Source organism: Nilaparvata lugens, chromosome 4, assembly GCF_014356525.2.
Source record: "Nilaparvata lugens isolate BPH chromosome 4, ASM1435652v1, whole genome shotgun sequence".
NCBI classification, from domain to species: Eukaryota; Metazoa; Arthropoda; class Insecta; order Hemiptera; family Delphacidae; genus Nilaparvata; species Nilaparvata lugens.
The window spans coordinates 30,157,710-30,177,782 of record NC_052507.1 but is presented as its reverse complement, the minus strand read 5'-3'; the positions used below and the strand labels follow the sequence as shown (position 1 = coordinate 30,177,782).

General features: G+C 36.8%; 1 protein-coding gene across 1 annotated transcript in view; it reads right to left on the bottom strand.

Annotated features, from left to right (window-relative positions):
* The window catches only part of LOC111053563 (RING finger protein 44), a 66,506-nt gene that overhangs the window by 17,341 nt on the left and 29,092 nt on the right, over window positions 1-20,073 (bottom strand). The window contains exons 8-11 of the mRNA XM_039426965.1: window positions 19,317-19,451; window positions 14,239-14,520; window positions 6,477-6,779; window positions 1,236-1,423 (exon numbers count right to left, since the gene is read on the bottom strand). Of these exons, the coding sequence (XP_039282899.1) occupies window positions 1,236-1,423; window positions 6,477-6,779; window positions 14,239-14,520; window positions 19,317-19,451 (908 nt within the window). The remainder of the gene's footprint in view (window positions 1-1,235; window positions 1,424-6,476; window positions 6,780-14,238; window positions 14,521-19,316; window positions 19,452-20,073) is intronic.

The window sequence follows — 20,073 nt, the reverse complement described above, 5'->3', positions numbered from 1 at the left end:
AAATAAATAAACAGAAATTATAAACAGTATTCTTATTCATTTCTTTATTTAATTACTGGAATGAAGCTAACAAATACAATATTCCTTTAATCTTTTTTGTAAGAAAGAAAAATTATATTCTTATAAGCACAAATATATTTTATTACACACTTTTATTTCCAACTTGTCAATCAATTACAGTTTTTCTTCTACATTACTGAGCAGGAATCGACATTATAAAAGATTATATGACTGTGTTTGTGAGTTTATTTGTTTGAGACGTCAATATTATATATTCAAGATTTGAGACTCAAATTCTAAGAAAATTCTTTCAACGGATTTGAAAAACCAACATTTTAATAGAGCTCAAATATTGAATTCAACTGGTCTTAGAAGCGTTTCGTATGATCGGTTCGGAATGAACTAGAAAACAATATTTTCATATCTTAATACTTTTTTTACGGAAGAAAGCAAGCTCAAATGAAAATGCACACGAACGGAGAGAGCCTGATGATATTTCTATATGATTCAGCGATACGGTCCAGTGGGCGGAGCTAGTTGATAATAAATGAAAAGTAGACATATTGAGGTAAAATTTCTTAACCTGTTCAACAAATGGTGTTACAACCGTTGTTAAATGTAACCGTTGGAAAGTATAAAATCAGGGTAAATTTGAACCTGATCATTATGAGTTGGCATATTAAGGCAGAAATATCTTTAGATGCAACTAACAGTGATGCACCAATTATTGATAAGATATAGATAGGTAATATACGTAATAACTGAGGGTGAACAATTTCAATTCATAATTGCATCCTAAACATCTGATGATCAGGCAGAATATGAGTCAATAAAGAGCAACCCTGGGAGGGTTCTCGACACACAATCACAATGATAAAATACTCTAATTATGCAATAGTCACAAATTATTTTACAACTTATTTATTTATAATAATAGCATCAGTTCTCTCTAAATATTATATCCTGTACTGTAATTTGAAATTTATTTAATGAGAAGAAAACTATACTTTCGGTCTGATATTCAATCTAATTACTGTACATTATTAAAATAAAAAATACAAAAGATAGATTACATGATAAATAAATTGGCACATCCAGAATAGCGAACTTGTGAGTTCATTTTCAATAATCAAAAAAACTTGCTCACAACATAAGAACAATAGGAAATAGTAGAATAGCAATATTGTATTATAATAATCAACAAAATGTAGATGAAGCCGCCGGTAGTTACTTACAGGAGCCGGAGCCAGTTGGGATGGAGGGGCGAATTGGGGGTGCGCGCCCAGCGGCGGGGCGGCGGAGGCGGCGGTCCACTGCGGTGGCGGCTTACCTGGGGGGGCGGCGGGGGCGGGTGACCTTGACGGCCCCCCACTCGGCCCCCACCCAACACATCCAGCTGACTGCTACGCACCTGCACAATCACCTGCACTGCTCAGTCATCAACTGCTACACTACACACTAACTTCAAGTGCGCACCTATGAGCAGCTATGAGTAGTCACTCAAAATCACATCAACAATAGGATGCAATAGATGAGATGCCACTTGAATGCAATTCAAACATCCTTCGTCCTGCAGAGCTCGCTATCACATAATTTTAAGATATTGGCGGCGAATCAGTCATGCTATCATAGGAGGTTCATTTTTTCAACCTCCAATATTTTGGTAGAGAGTTACTGGGAAGGATATTCGGAGTATTTTTTTCCAAAGAATCGACATTGATATGTTCAAAACTACGCCAATTTATGTAGATGCAAAACAATATTATCTTATAGTAATTCTAAATTGCTTTTTCATATCATGTACAGTTAAATAACCCCTCAGGGGAACTTTCATTATGAAAGTTAACGGGTGTGGCAATCCCGGGAACCCCAGCAAGTGGTGGATGCTGTGTATTAGCCTCACAACATCTAGAGGCAGTGTGAATAACATACTTTAAGCATCCACTGCGCCTCTGCCTAGGGTTACTAGGCGACACCCGGTCAACGGCCTCGAAGGCGGATGAGGAGAAATCTCAACGGCGGAGAGGGCAGAAGAGCCAAGGGAGTAAACCCGAACAAAATCCAGGATAGGCACACTCTGAGAGCTGTGGTGAAAGCAAGTGCCTAGGAGAGGGCAACTCTAAACAAACGACCCTGGTCCTCCAGGTTGGGAGTTGAGCATTGGGTTAACTCCTCCATCTTGTAAAAACAAATTTGTTAAGAACACTCGCACAGAGCCTCGGACGGATGGATCTCACGGATTAAATAACTGGAATGGAAATGAAACGGAATCACGGAAAAGGAAAAGGATTAAAATATATGATTTGAAACTTGCCACGTGGAATGTAAGAACAATGCTAATGCCTGGAAAAATGCAGGAAATTGCTAGAGAAATTATCCAGTTTGGTATTGATATTGTAGCATTGCAGGAAATCAGATGGAAGGGACAAGGTGAAATCAGGAAAGGGGGATACACAATTTACTATAGTGGAAATGAACAAAAAAGTGGACAAAGTGGCACTGGATTTCTGGTCACAAGAAAATGCTCCAGGAGTGTATTGGGGTTTGAACCAATAAATGATAGACTATGCAAATTGAGAATTAAGGGACGTTATAGAAACATGACACTCATATCTGCATATGCTCCAACTGAGGATGCAGAAGTATTAGTGAAAGAGGATTTCTAGCTTTACAAGACTATTGATGGAATACCGTGTTATGACATGACCCTCATCCTAGGAGACTTTAATGCAAAGGTGGGAAAAGAGGACTTTGTGAGGGGCATTGCTGGTCAGCATTCACTACACGACGAAACAAACGAAAATGGATTATTAATGGCAGAAATGGCTGCAGCGCACAATCTTCTTATCAAAAGTACGGTCTTTGATCATAAAAAAATACGCAAGGGAACTTGGAGAGTGCCAGGAACTAATTTGATGAATCAGATTGATCATGTGATTGCTTCTGCACGGCATGCTTCATCGGTTATCGATGTTAGAGCTTGCCGAGGCCCAAACTGTGATTCTGATCATGTTCTTGTTAAAGCGGTTATAAGGGAAAGGCTGTCAAATGCACAGAGTAGACGTCCTCAGGAAAAGAGGTGGGACTTGGAAAAACTCAATGACCCTGATGTAGGTGACAGATACAGAAGGTCAATCGAGCAGGGATTGCAAGAGCTGGAAATTCAAGATAATGAGGAGATGCAGGTTGAGGAGAGATGGAGATCTGTGAGATCATTGTGAGGACAGCGGAGCAGGTCATTGGAGAGAAAAGGAGGACAAGAAATTAATGGTTTCATCAATAATGTTCGGATGCAGTTGAGGCAAAGAACCAGGCTAGGAAGCAACTGCTGCAGAGAGCGACTAGGCAGAAACAGGAAATATATGATCAGTTGAGGAGAGAGGCAAACAGGATATGAAAGTGGAAAAAGAAGGAGAAGTGGAGGAGAAAGCTGGAATCCATCGAACAATATTCAGTGAGCGAAATTAAATTAGAAATTTCTACAAAGAGACTGAATGGTTTAGGAAAGGTTACCGCCCACGTCTTAGTGGATGCAAAGACAAGACTGGTGCAATGCTGGATGAGGAAGCTGCAGTGGCAGCGAGGTGGACAGAACATTTCCAAGAACTACTCAACAGAGAAAGAAATGATCAAGATATAATAATGGGAAGGTTTCAGTATCAAAGTGCTGAGCCAGATATACAGGCACCAATACTGGGAGATGTTGAGTGTGCAATTAAGGGAATGAAAAATCACAGAGCCCCTGGTGAAGATGGAGTGACCAGTGAATTATTAAAGAATGCTGGAAGTGCGTTAACTAAAGAGCTTCATGCAATAATTGTGAAAATATGGAATGAAGAAGAACTGCCAGAAAGCTGGAAGGTAGGTGTGATATGTCCAATTTATAAAAAAGGAGATAAAATGAATTGTGCTAATTACAGAGGAATAACCCTACTTAATATGGCATATAAGGTTTTCTCGAATCTCTTACTGCAGAAATTGAGTATTTACTCAGAGGAAATTGTAGGGGAGTATCAGTGTGGCTTCCGAAAGCAAAGAGGAACCGTGGACCAACTTTTTGTTATAAGGCAAATGATGGAAAAAGCATATGAACATTCTATTGACATGCTGTTTGTGGATTTCCGTGAGGCATTTGATAGTGTAAACAGAGATAGCCTCTACTGTTACATGGAGCAAAAAGGAGTACCCAAGAAGCTTGTGAGGTTGGTGCAAATGACATTGGATGATGTTAGAGCCAGAGTACTTGTGGAAGGTAGATGCGGGTCCCAGTTCAGATTGTCAAGAGGAGTGTGGCAGGGAGATGCTCTATCAGCAACTCTCTTCATATTGCCATTCAGCAGGTACTGGAAAGTGTGACAAACACAGGTTGCATTGTTCACAAATCTAGACAAATCTGTGCATATGCCGACGACGATGTTGTACTCATTGCCAGAAACGAAAGTGAGCTGAAAGGTATGTTCGAGGAGCTCCTGATGGCAGGGAGGAAGATGGGCCTGGATGTAAATGCAGGAAAAACTAAACATATGATAATAACAAGAAATGCTGCTCGAAGAGTAAATGACTTCGAAACTGGAGAATGGTCCTTTAAAAGCATACAACATTTCTCATACCTGGGTGTTGACGTGAATAGTGCTAATAAAGTGAGTGACGAGATAAGACAGAGATTGATAGCTGGAAATCGAGCCTACTTTGCGAATGTTAAATTAATTACCTCTCGATCACTATTTAGAGCAACCAAGCTCAAAATTTACAAGACACTGGTAAGACCAATCACATACGGTTCAGAAACCTGGAATTTAACTGCAGTTGATGCCACCAAACTGAGATTTTTCGAAAGGAAGATTATTAGGCGCATATATGGAGGCATTAATGACAATGGAGTCTGGAGGAGACGATCAAATGAGGAAATAAATGAAATTTTAAAGGGTGAGGATGTAGTACGATTCATTAAATCACAAAGACTGCGCTGGGCAGGTCATGTTGAGAGAATGGCGGATCAACGAATGCCAAAAGCAATTTATAAGGCCCGGATGGAGGGTAGAAGACGACAAGGGAGGCCACGCAATCGATGGAGTGATGAAGTAGAGGATGATCTCCGGAGAATGGGAGTTGTGGCATAGAGACGAAAGGCATGTGACCGTGATGTGTGGAGGGCTCTAGTGCGAGAGGCTAAGCTCACATCGAGCTGTAATGCCAGAAGAAGAAGAAGAAGACAGTTAAATAATAATTATTTCGAATTAAATTATGAATATTCTTCTAACACGTTTCTGTATTGTAAGCTATTGTATATGAGTGTATAAGCCAGCATTATATTGAAATCTACATAATAAATAAAGCACTAAATCAATCACATATCATAAGACTCAGACACAGTGGTAGGGGGGGGGGTGAATTTCACAGAGCTGGAAAGCTTTTCACCCTATCAGAAGCCCTGTATTCACAGTGGCCAGACCGTTAATAATTGTTGTCGAGTTATAGACCCCGAAACATGACCGCCTCACTCGAGTCTCCCGCTAAATACTAGTTGTATAAGGTTATTCATTTTTGCAAGCAAAAAGCAATAGTTCAGCATAAATCTAACGAAGAATTATTCAAGTTATGAGTCCTGATATTTTGCTGATTGGTGTCGGAAAATTGAAGCCCTCATTGAAATGCCTTATGGAACCATTGTGGTCCATGACAATTCGACCTCACAGTGCTGGTGCAACCAAACGGCTTCTCCAGAAAATCACATGAGGCACCATACAAACTTGACTGGACCACTACTACCTATTCCCAAAAATCAAGTCATGACTTTGAGGGCAGAGCTTCCAAATTAACGAGGAGCTCGAAAACAACACCAGAGTCCACTTGAACTCATTTGGCGGCAGCATTTTATGAAGAGGATTTTGTTAAGCTGGTCCACTGGTATGTCAAATGCCTCAACCTTCACGGCAATCATGTTGAAGAATAATCATAAGTGTAAGTAACTTTTACTGAGATAATTATTCTTTTATAAACATTTGTATTATATTTATGACCAATCGGAGATTGAAGAAAAAATCACCCTCGTAATAGAACATGATCTATTATATTTATATTATTCTTAATTATTATGCTTGAGTTTTAATCTGCTTATTTAATCATTAATACTGTCTAGAACGTATCCACAAAATTTCATGCATACCAAATTTGAAAGTATTGTTTCATGTATAGGCGTTCATATCTCAAAAAGTAAAAAAAAACTTGTTTCCATGAGATTATTTTTATTTTGATAACTCAGGTTCTTTAATCAGTTCCTTAATTTATTTTAATGTGATATTTGATAATTTCAGTAATCACTTTTGAATAAAAACTTTTTTCAAGTCAACATACAATGCTAGTATCCAAAACAAAAAAACTTTAAAAAGTGTGAGCAGTAAAAAGTATCCAAAAACCTGTTGTAAAGCTTAATTACTTTACTATAGGCTGATTATAATATTACAGCAATCACTAACCTCTGAGATGAAGATGGATGGCGGCGACGCTACCTGCACGAGCGGAGGGGGGGGAGCCGAGTGGTGGAAGGGCGGAGGAGGCGGGGGGTGATGGTGGTGGGGGTGAGAGTGGTGGGGGTCGACGATGAGGTCGAGCTCGATGGGCAAGGGAGGCGGCGGCGGGGCCTGCACGGCCGTGAGAGGCGGCGTGTTGTGACCGGGGGCGGCGCCCAGGAAGCCGGCCAGGTGATGGTGGGGATGTGCGTGTGGGTGGTGATGTGGTGGCCCGTGGTGGTGCGACAGGCAGTTGCCGAATTGAGGCACCTGCACAAACAACAAAAACATTTTCAACAAATTCAAATTTATTATAAATTCATTCATTAAAAAATATACAATATATATATATATATATATTATATATATATATATATATATTATATATATATATATATATATATACATATATTTTACATCAGAAAGTAGTGTCATAGAGGAAAGATAGCATAAGAGGATATCCCATGGTATAGGTCGTTTATGTTCCAAGCAGATTACTGTCGACTACTACTGCCTATTATTACTGTTTTGGCCGGGTTAGAGTGTAAGAACGGCACAGTATGAGAGACTAACAGTGTAGCATAGATTCACGAAAAAGAACTGCTAGGACTATCGGCTTGAGTTGAAATTGAAACAATGAAATTTGGAACATAAACGCCTTTTACCATCGGTTATCTCGTTATGCTATCTTTCCTCTATGGTAGTATTTTCTGCTTACTAAGGATACTTTCAGCCTCTGCTCACATATGGATTGATATTTTCTGGGTACTTCAGCTGAAATTATCAGATTATTCAAGGCACAAAAGCGAGTACTCAGGAATATGCTTCGGCAATCTCCCAGAACGCCGTACCGACTACTATTTCTGATCATCATAACCAACCGGCTTTTTAAAAAGAATTATTTATTTCAACATACTAATACATCTAATACATGGTTATAAGCGATGTACGCTCTACGAGCTCTGGCAACAGACTGACTCGAAAAAGCAACTAAACTAATGGCTAGTAAATAACAATGCATAGCTACATCAGCATTATAAAGGGGTTACCAAATGTAACTCCTCCCCCCCAAGTGTGAAGCTGCCCTCAGCTTCAAAAATAAAATAGTATTAAGTCCAAGTACAAAAATTAAGTATTAGTTACATGGCAATCTTGGATACATTTGTTGGGAATCGGTATTAACAATATCGTTATCCACGCCAGAATTACAATTATTTGAGTTAGAAATGGACAGTTTTTGCCAAATTATTTTAATAAAAATGAATATCAATAAAATTACAACCAAATAAATAATATAGTAATTACAACAATATAGATGATTCTATTGTCTTGTAGAGGTAATTCATCAATAATATCAAGTTGTTGAAATTTTATGTTTGCAGTATGTACTTCATCAAAACTAAAATTAGAAATCTTCTTATTTTCTATAAGTTTAGTTGGCACAATAACTTCATTTTCCCAAAATATGTTTGGTCTGTAATATCCAATTAAAGTCTCTGAGTTATCAATTTTTAACAATTTAGTTTTTCTGTTTGGAAAGAGAGTAACATTTTTCTTCTTGGCAGAACTGTAAATTATACATGAACTTACATTAAATAATATAAAACTATCAATTATGTTAATATATTTCACTAAAGAAGATCCATCTTTTAAAACTAATTTATTACATCCATTTAAATCTCTATCATCTAACAATTGTTCAATACATAAATTTTCAATACGACTTATATTACTACAATAATAATTATCATTGATAAGTTCGCAAGTTCCAAAAAATAATTTATCATTACGGAGTACAAAAGAAGGATGTACAATTGTTGTTACAATTTCATTTTCTTGAATGACAGGATATGACAACAGGAAAAATGTTTCATAAATTGCCGACTGTAGCGGTACTTCAATGAAATAAGAAATGTGGTCTTTAAACATTGCACAATGGACTTTGCTGAGTTTCCATATTACACTGACATCGTTTGAAATGAAGCTAAAATTCGAATTTCGGTGCATGAGAAAAAGTTCATCGTGAGAAATAATAGTCGAGTGGAGTACATTCAATTTACAAAATTCTAAGCTTGTTACAATATCAGAAATTTTATTATTTAAAAGCAAGAGAGAGTCAAATAACAATGAGGATTGCTGATTAAGTTCGATTCTGTTTGATTCATTATACAATGAATTAAAGTAATTACTGATTTTCATATTATTTGATCGTATTGTTTTCATTTCATTGTTGAATTCCTCCATTAATTTATGATTAACAGCAAATTGTTTTTCTACATTATTACTAAGATGGTATTCGTTTGATTGCACAGTTTGTAAAATTTTATCATATCGTTCCTTATCGTTAGCGTCCATATTACCAGTGAGCCAAGAAAGTGCAGATCCTACACTATTAAAAAGGCCTCGTTTTTGTCTATAATTAATTGATTGGATTTGATTTAATTTACTCTTCGTATACTTTAAATTTAATTTCATGATGCTTAGGCGACTCTTATCAATATCCTTATTAGCTAAAAAATCAATAAATGTTTCTATATTACTTAATTCTAATCTTAAATAGCTAGTACTTATTTTATGAACATATGTGTATGTCGTGTTAACAATAAAGGAGTTCTGAATTTTAATGGGAGCAACACCGGAGGATTTGCTCAGATCAATCATTTCATAAGGTGCTGCTGGGGCCAGCAACAGGAGAAGTAGGATTGGTATCATCGTGTCCTGTAACACATAAGTTCTTTCGTTTCACCAGTTTTTTGGGGCGTTTCATTCTATTGGGGTGTACTTTAAATGGGCGTTTCTGAATTGCTCGAGGGTTCGTAGCTAGTTTATCGTCTTTACTGTAGTTTACTTTGAAGAATTTCGGTTTAGTTTTTTTGTTAAAAGTTGTTTTAATGTAAGGTTCTTTTTCAATTTCTACATCCTTTTCACGATTGACATTCAGTTGTTCAGTGCGTGTTTGTTTTTCGGATTCAATTTTATTCTTTATCAACTTGTGAACTAAGTTCATTCTTTCTAAATATTGGTGAGACTGTTGTTCTGTCACCAATCTTTCCGTAACTCTGTTAACAAAAGGATTGTTTGATATGCCATAAGTTATTTCCATGGGAGTCATTTTCAGAGTTGAGTTGAGCGTATTATTAAATGCTATAACTGCTAGTTTCATGTTTGTTTCTGTTGAATTGTTTTTATTCTCCAATTGAATTGCATTTAGGATTTCGATAAGCGTAGAATGAGCTCTTTCAATTAAGCCCTGAGAGTCTGGGTGTCCAGGAGTGACATAGTATGCTTCAACACCGTACAATCTCAAAAAGTCGCGTAAACCTGCATTGTCAAACTCACGGCCGTTGTCCATTTGTATAATTTTGGGTAGGGGAAAAGATGAAAAATAATCATTCAGGCGTTCTTGAATATCGATTTGGTTCAAACTTTTTAGGGGATGGACTGTTAATCGTTTGGAAAAACAATCAATCATTGTCAAAAACTTTATTTTATCGTATTGGAAACAGTCAATTTGTAGTTTTTCAAATGGTTTATCTGGAGTAGGAGTGACTTTATATGTGACTCTAACAGGTTGTCTATCATACTTTACTTTCAGGCATACAGCACACTTGTTAATGTAATCTGTTACGTCTCGTAGCATTGATGGCCAGTAATATCTTCTTCTTACCTGATTATACGTTTCATTGATACCTCTGTGGTACGTCTTTCCTTCATGGTGATTTGAAATTATCTGTTTTTGTTCATCAGTATCCACTATATCTAAATTCATTTTCTTATACCTTTTCAGTTTTATCGAATCGAACGTTTCTAATAACACATTTTTAAAATTGTTGAAAATTTTCTCGTACTCATCATACAAAACACCTTCTCGCGAACAGAAAACTCCATATACTGTTTTTGGTTTCAAAAACTCAATACATTTATTTTTCATGTCATCATAATCGTTAGCGTTCCTAAAATAAATGGTCAATCGTCTTTTACCAAAAATTTTTCTTAATTGAGGGGCTTGGTCACCTCTTTCAAGAATAAGTTGGTTATGCTCAATATTAAGCAACTTATCATCATCAGCTATAACTACCTGTTCATTTGAGCTTTCTTGCGAGTGTATCGTAGCTAAGCTGCGATTATCGTTCTCGGCTTCTTGTTCGTCATCGTTATTATCATTACTCACGATATTCTCACGATCAATGTCATCATAAGCATTATTATTTACAAAGTTTCCTTGATTAGCATTATTTACTAAGTTATCATTACCAGTATTATCATTCCGCTCGCCTAATGTACCTATTCGTTGAAAAAAATCTTCGTAGGTACTACTATCTATCGAGGGTACGTCAGTGTTAGTATTGAACCTTATCAAATCGTCTATACTTATATCATCATATTCGTGGGGGTCATCACTAGTATTCTCCAAACCTTGAAAATCATTCACAAAACCTCGAAAACCATCCTCGAAACCTCGAAAACCATTCTCTTCATTTTCCATCATAGTGACGTCATAAGGACGGGACAAAGCATCCGCTACAAAGTTGGTTTTCCCTTTTATGTAGGTAATGTCAAAATCGAATTCTTCTAACAAAAGTTTCCATCTTATCAATTTGGAATTTGGCTCTTTAATACTATGAAGCCATTGGAGAGGTTTGTGATCAGTCTGAATTAAAAACTTACGTCCATATAAGTAGGGCCTAAAATATTTACAACACCACACAATAGCCAATAGTTCTTTTTCTATGGTTGAAAGATTGATCTCATTTTTGTTCAATGTCCTTGAAGCATAGGCAACAGGTAGATCTTTACCATTGAAAATCTGTGAAAGCACTCCTCCAATAGCAAAATTGCTAGCGTCAGTAGTAACTATGAATTGTTTAGAAAAATCGGGTAACTGCAATATTGGACTGTTTTGTAGCATTGTTTTCAGTTTTTCAAATGCATTAACGTACTCCTTATTAGAAATGTCAACCTTGACATCTTTTTTCAAAGCTTGAGTCAGAGGCTTAGCGATTTTTGCATAGTTTTTGATCATTTTTCTGTAGTAACCAGTTAATCCTAAAAATTGTTTTATTTGTTTTTCGGTTTTGGGAATCGGGAAGTCTTTGATTGCTTTCAATTTGGCGGGATTTGGTTGAATTCCTTCTTCTGAGATTACATGTCCTAGGTACAACAATTCTCTTTTGAAAAATTCAGTTTTATCGAGCTGTATTTTAAGATTGTGTTCTTTCAATTTTTTGAAAACGGATCTCAAATGTTTCAAATGCTCCTCTAAATTGTCAGAGAATACAATTATGTCGTCCATATACACTAAAACATTCGGCATTCTAGCAAATAGTATGTTCATATTACGCTGAAAAAATGGGGGTGCATTTTTCAATCCAAAGGGAAGCCTTAGAAATTCGAAGTGGCCGTCTTCTGTTGAAAAAGCTGTTTTTGGGACAGACTCTGGGTCCATTTCAATCTGATGGAAACCAGAATATAAATCTATCGTCGAGAAATACGTAGCTCGTCCTATTTTTCCAAATAGATCTTCAATATTTGGTAGAGGATATTTGTCAGCTATAGTTTTTTCATTGAGTTTTCTGTAATCGATTACCATTCTAATTTTCTTTTGACCAGAAGCATCCATTTTCTTGGGAACTACCCATATTGGAGAGTTGTATGGGGAGTTTGAGGGTTGAATTATTTTGTTCTTTAGCAACTTTTCTATCTCAATTTGAACGTCTTTCTTGAAAATTTGAGGGTACCTATAATTTCTTGTGTATACAGGATTGTCATCAACTGTGTTGATTTTGTGTTTGAGTAAGTTCGTCGACCCTAGAGGGATATTTTCAAGTTTGATTATTTCGGGAAATTTAATTACTAAATCAAATATCTCCCTTTTCTCTTCATCATTCATATGATCTGTACGCAAAGTTTCAAAAATCAAATTCTTCACTAATGCAAAATGTTCGGGACTCTCGGTCACTGATTCATTAGTTGGCTCATAAATAGTTTCTATCTCATCTATTTCCATGGGTTCAGGACTGATGGTCATGAGTTCATGAGAAAACGCTAGACATGTACATTCATCATTAACTATATCTACTATACCTTCTTCAATACTAAATTTATCATTTGTTACAGGTTTAAGCAATCCTCGTCCTACATTGGGAATAGACCTAACTGGGACAGTTATCACATTAAAACCTGGTTTCAATTCAATTTCGTTACTACTAGAATTCATTACAAATAATAATTTTTTCGATCCATTATCATAATCTAACGTCTTATCCTTGAAATTAACATTGGCATTGAGTACACTTAGAGTTTCATGTCCTAATAAAATGTCATACTTCTTAGAAAATTCAAATAAATACATCTTAATTCTAGCACACATTGGAAACACTTGTGACGAGTTCATAAAAATATACTCATCTCCTTTTCTTTCACCAGCAGGTGTCTTCACGATAAATTCTTCCTTAAATCTAGTCACATCAGGTGGTACAATAGCGGGATTTATATAGTTCTTCACTGATCCAGTGTCAACAAGCCATTTTAGATTAGAATCATCGACAAAGTACGGGAGGGATTTGTTGATAATCTTCAACTCGAACTGATTGGCGGGTCCCCCGAAGGAGCTGGGCCTAATCCTAAAAAACGGTCTGCCAATTCGTTTACAGCTGAAGTGAGAGAATCGATTTGAGTTTGCATAGATTGAACGAAACTAGTTTCATCAAGTGGAGTGACATTTACGTTAGATTCGTCAATGCAATTTCCTTCCATATAATGAACATCGTGGAACGAATTGTTCCGTGCAGAGTTGTTACTACGATTGGTTGAAACAGTACGCATTGAGACAGTATTTTGAGAATTCCAATTTGGAGACTGTCGAACGTTTTGTGCACCGCCTTGGAAATTACGAAAGTTACTGTTGAAGGATTTTGGTTGGACAGTTTGAAATTGAGACTGCTGAAATCTTGCGTTAAATGGTACTAGATTCTGTTGAGGCTGTTGAGATTGGATTTGTGGAGGTTGTTGGAATTGGTTGTGTTGAAACCTATATTGGTTAAAAGGAGCAAAAGTTTGCTTGAAGGGTTGTTGGAAACTTCGAGGTGAATACTGCCTGAATTGGGGAAACACTGATCGCGGTTGAAAGAAGTTACGCTGCCGAAATTGAGGATTGATAACTGCATTATCAGACACAGATTCCGTAAGTTTCAATTGATTTAGCACAATACTGCAATCACTGCGAAGGGTGTCGCGGGCTTCGTCCAAGTTCTTAAGCTTGTAGACTTGGAGATGAGCTCCGAGTGTTGGATGAACACCGTGAATAAGTGTCCTTACAAGTGTCATGTCAAGTTGTTCAAGAAGGTTTTTGAGTAAGTCGCCGGATACACCGTCTAATTTGTAGCGAGTAACTACCCTGGTTCGTTTTTCGTTTAGTCTGTCAAGAAAGTCAAGGGGATGTTCATGTTGAAAAGTTTTCATGATAGCAATCTCTGCTATGAGGTCTGGAACAGTACGTTTATCGGAAAAGTGTTTCTTTATGAGTTGAATAAGTTCGATTACATTGGAGCACTCACTATTTTGAACTACGCTATCAGCTGTGCCTTCTAAGTTGTGAAGTGCAGCGGTATACAAAAGCCAGTGGTTCTGGTCACGTTGAGTTTTTTCGATAGCATCATTACAGTAAAGTCTGAAAAGTTCTTCAATGGATCTGAGAAATTTGGGAATTTTATCAGGTGTCCCATCGAACTTGGGAATAAAGTCCAACAGATGTTTGGGGATAGTTGCCATAGTGGAAGGGCGGAGGAGGCGGGGGGTGATGGTGGTGGGGGTGAGAGTGGTGGGGGTCGACGATGAGGTCGAGCTCGATGGGCAAGGGAGGCGGCGGCGGGGCCTGCACGGCCGTGAGAGGCGGCGTGTTGTGACCGGGGGCGGCGCCCAGGAAGCCGGCCAGGTGATGGTGGGGATGTGCGTGTGGGTGGTGATGTGGTGGCCCGTGGTGGTGCGACAGGCAGTTGCCGAATTGAGGCACCTGCACAAACAACAAAAACATTTTCAACAAATTCAAATTTATTATAAATTCATTCATTAAAAAATATACAATATATATATATATATATATATATATATATATATATATATATATATATATATATATATATATACATATATTTTACATCAGAAAGTAGTGTCATAGAGGAAAGATAGCATAAGAGGATATCCCATGGTATAGGTCGTTTATGTTCCAAGCAGATTACTGTCGACTACTACTGCCTATTATTACTGTTTTGGCCGGGTTAGAGTGTAAGAACGGCACAGTATGAGAGACTAACAGTGTAGCATAGATTCACGAAAAAGAACTGCTAGGACTATCGGCTTGAGTTGAAATTGAAACAATGAAATTTTGAACATAAACGCCTTTTACCATCGGTTATCTCGTTATGCTATCTTTCCTCTATGGTAGTATTTTCTGCTTACTAAGGATACTTTCAGCCTCTGCTCACATATGGATTGATATTTTCTGGGTACTTGAGCTGAAATTATCAGATTATTCAAGGCACAAAAGCGAGTACTCAGGAATATGCTTCGGCAATCTCCCAGAACGCCGTACCGACTACTATTTCTGATCATCATGGCTATAATACAAAGTCACAAACACCCTACACAATTTGCTGGTACTTTGACGTTAACGTTTTTCGACAGTCTATGAATTTCAATAGGTTAAAGTCGCTGAAGGGTCGCTGGCGGTCGGCGGTAATAGGCTTCATCACAGGCCGGCAATTAAGCGATTGCTTCTGATAGGAGGAAAGGACAATCGAAGCAGTATTGTCAGATTTTGCCTAGCATTTCACGTGACAAGTGCAAGTTGCTGGGAACCATCTTTTAGATGCCCCACGAACAAACTAAATCTTTTTAAACAAAGCATCGTGTTTTGCAACACAAAAACGAAGTAGATGTAATTTAAAAAGTATAGAGTTTTTATGTGTATGTTTCCACGTTGTAACTCGAACGTTTAGGGATCAGTCCTAAAGTGTGCTTTTATTTTATAAAATAAATATAATTTACAAATTGTTCATTCTGATGAATTCTTGAAATATGAGGAAATTCATTCTTATAATTCTCATACAAGGTGCGGCAGAAAGGATGAACGGTTTTCAAAAAAGTAGTATGTCGTTACCTATGCATAAAAAAACATTTATTTACAGAACAATATTCACATTATTCTACAATTTAAGAAAATTAATGTTTGAAAACAATATCTGACAGGTGACGGCCGTTTTCAGCAATGCACTTTACAAGCCGCTCTCGGAAGTTGGATTGTACTCTTTCTAACATTGCCCTGCCAATTTGTTCGACTTCCTCACGAATTGCTCCCTTTAGTTCTTGAAGTGTACGTGGTTTATGCTGGTAAACACGTGACTTCAGGAAACCCCACAAGAAGTAGTCGCACATGGACAGGTCTGGAGAACGAGGAGGCCAATCAATGTCACCAAACCGAGAAATGATGCGACCACGAAAAACAGCCCGAATTGCTTCCATTGAATTTCTTGCTGTGTGAGCTGTCGCCCCGTCCTGCTGAAACCATACTTGCCGGATAGGAATACGTTTCCTTCTTGATTCAGGAAGGAAGAATTCAGTGAACATCTGTCTATAACGTTCTGAGGTTACAGTTACAGTGGTCCCGTTGTCGTCTTCAAAAAAGTATGGACCAATAACAAATATACTTCTCACAGCACACCAAACTGTCACCTTGGGACTGTGTAATGGTCTCTCATGCATTAATTTTGGATTTTCATCTGACCAATAACGATAGTTCTGCTGATTAACGGTACCATTCAAATGAAAATGTGCTTCATTTGTCGTAAACAAGTGATGTTTTCATTTTGGTCAAATATGGCCTCCATTTCTCGAGCAAAATTCAGCCGCTTTACATAATCGCCAGGATTCAATTGTTGAACCATGGCCATTTTGTAGGGATGAAATCCTAGATCTTCATGTAAAATACGCCTTACTGACCGATCACTGATGTTCAGTTCAGAAGAATGTCTCCTAGTAAATCGATTAGGACTACGGAGTATGGCTTGCCGAACTCTTTCCACATTTTGTGGAGTGCGTACAGTGCGATGAGCCCCTGGTGGTCGTTTATTCATTACTGTTCCTACTGAACGAAATTATTTTACCCAACGTAAAATGGTGTTACGAGTGGGTACACTTTCATTTCTCGCAAGATTGAAATGACGACAAAACTCGCGCTGAACTGTAATGATACTCTCATTATTACGCACAAAACTGTCGTAAGTAAACACACGATGTTGCACATTCCACGAATCCATGATGCCGATTAAACAATGACTAGAAAAAATGGTATGATCTACCGAACACATTTTCACTTCAGCTGGCCCAATCCGATGTTCTAAATGTTCTAAAAACATCCACCCTTCCTGCCGCACCCAGTATTATATTATTTTACGATAACATTTCTTATGATTGAATTTATCAATTATTTATAAGCACTACCTATTTTATCAAGTAGTAGGTGTAACCCGTGGCTTACACCCGTGCTCCGCAAGGGTCCATCAAATCACAAATAGATTGAATTATTATTTTAAAGTTCCATGCTGAAAATTAAAAAAGTATTATTCTACTAAATTTACTTCATAACTGGAAATATTTACGATAGAAAAATTAAATGGGAGAATATACAATTATAGAATAATATTACATATACTATTTTATTAAAATTACATGGATAATTTTCATTGAATTAAATAATTCTCAGCAAAAGAAAGTGGCTCCATCTATATTCGAACCGGAAACCAATCGTTCCAAAGTGAAGCACGTCAGCTCTGCGCCTGTGCCACCAGTGCTCTGGGCTCTGGGCCATGTCACAATCTGATTGGGCTTTTCTCTTTACGTAAACTTTGTATCACAAACATTTCATGAACTAGTTTTAATTGGTTGGCAACTCGCTTGATAGGTAGTAGAGGAATCAGTTTCTTGAATGCATCAACGTAAAATAAATAATTTGCAATCGGTACTAGACTCTCTTACAATAGGTACACAAATAACTATTTTCACTTTGATTTGATTTTATACATAAAATAAAATTGTCTTTAATGTATGCAGATTTAGTTACGATCTAGAAAAATAAATATTCAGAATATACTGTAATAGCGATTTGAATATCAATGAATAGTATCATGCAAAATTCATCTCCACAGATGAAATAGCAGTACCCACTAGTTGAATCAAACGTATATCCATTACAGTCATGTTTTTTCATTCCACTGTAAACCTCGATAAACCTACAAGTATCCATTTTGTGTTTTGAGTGTAACATGCACCAATCTTTCTTCCATAATAATTTCATGACTTTGTGATAAGTTAAAGTTTAACAATATTATTGTTTATAATGGAGTCTTAGATGATAAATTGATGTCAAGATAGAAACATAGTTTTTTTTATATTTTCCAATTATTTTGTGCAATGGAATATTTTAGGAAAAATAAGTGAGAACATTGTCTTATAACACTCTTTTATAAGTCTTCATTATTGAAACCTAAAATACGAGCTTTCAATTAATTAAAGTTTGCTGTAATCTTTAAATAGTTATACAAAAGATAAGTTACTAGAACATTTTCATTATTAATTCACAAATTCTCTTCACTTCGCTGTTTGAAGATTTAATGATTTTTTCAGTACAAAGAATTTACAGTACTTTTTGAAAGGGACAACAAATGAATGAGCTGAAGCCACAGGAATAAGCCATCAAGAGTAGAAGTAGGAAGCCTAATAAGTACCTTAGTGAAATTGATACACCAAGAATATCAAATTCGTACACTGCACGAACTATTATGTCATTATCAAATTTCGAACTTTATTGATTTAAAATATATTGCTTTACATTTCAAAGAAGCGTTCAATTGATTTTTTATCATAACATATGCATGACAATAATTTCTTCATTATATACCTCCATAAATGTCGATTTTTTCCATTTTCAAAAACTAAATTGACAAATTGAACTCAATCAGTTCTTCAGAGCAATTAGTACAGATCGATTAAAATACTTAATAACAATAATTATCTTAGATTTGAATTGATGATAGCAACTAATAAATAAGAAAATTAACAATACTTATCGTTCAATAGGAAAATTTAATCGAAAAATGTTTCAATACCGAACTTTTTAGCACTAGAGCTCCAAAAGTGCGGCTTGGCCGCCTCCACTACAGCTCTCCACGCTTCTCGGTCCTCTGTTTTTTGTCTTCACCCTCTACATCCCATTTTTTGTATATCGTCTCCCTCTATACTGAACGTAACACTTTCTAGTTAGTTAATAACTATGACATTCAAGTTAATGTTAAAGTGATAAATTGTTTAGCGTGAAACCAACTGCAGTTGAATGAACTTGTTAACAGAATTAATATTTATTCCCAAACATACAAACTGTAGTCAGATTCGTACAAAAAATAAAAATATAATACAATACTCAAGTCGATTCACTAATGAATAAAAATCCAAGCGTCTCAGCATGCTGCTCGTTTAACATGTGTCAAATCTCATCCGACCGTACAATAAAAACGTTTACTTGTATTCATATTTATTCATTTACTGTATTCTCAAGTCTGCAATTCAATTAGGTTTACTTTTAAATTATTATTTTTATTGCGGATTATGCCCACATGAGCTTTTAGCTTGTGCGTGGGTGATTTGATGAGATGATAAAACGTCCATGCCAACCGGCGGGATTCGAACCCACGACCATAGATACGATTTCAACCCTTCCTAAGGTTCCTGGATTTAGTAAGGCACATTTCAACTAACCTGACAGGACGTCTGGAACTGCGTAGGATAAATAGTATGAACCTGGCAGTGAGGAGGCGGGGTGGGGCCGGCTGCCCCTTGGCAGACGGTCAGGTGGGGCGCTGAGTACAGTGATAAAGGCAAAGATACAGGAACCTGAAATCGAGAAGGCCAACTAAACATGGGCACTACAAGACAAGTAGGTGACACTGCTACAACCTTCCAGTTGCCATGCCTTCTCAAAAACCAACATCAAATAACAACATTAAACCAACCATTCTCCATACTGCTCTATAATCCTACCAAGCCGTCAAAAAATAATCATCTCAGAATTAAACAAAAACATGGAAAACAAGAAAGCATTTTCACATTATAAGAATGGAAAGTAAGGAAAGAAAAATTTGAAAATAAGGACAGTGAAAGAAAAGATAATTAATAATTGAGCAAAGAAAACAAGGACAGTGGTGAACAGCAGTTGTGGGTGAAAGGACTGCAAAAAATATTTAAGCTAACAATTATTGGAAATGAAACTGTTTTCTACAAAGAAAATTCTCCAACAATCATATTACCAACAAAGCAAAGAAGCAGAGTGAGCAAGTGATAAGACTGATTTGATTCATACTAGAATGTGATGCCTAAATTAAGATGTAGATCAACGTGAACAAATAACAGGACGAATAGCGTATCACTACAACTGTACTCAGTTAAATAATAAAATACAATGTGAGAAGAAAACTAGGGAATTAATGGGGGTGATAGAAGACAACAGAAACACAGA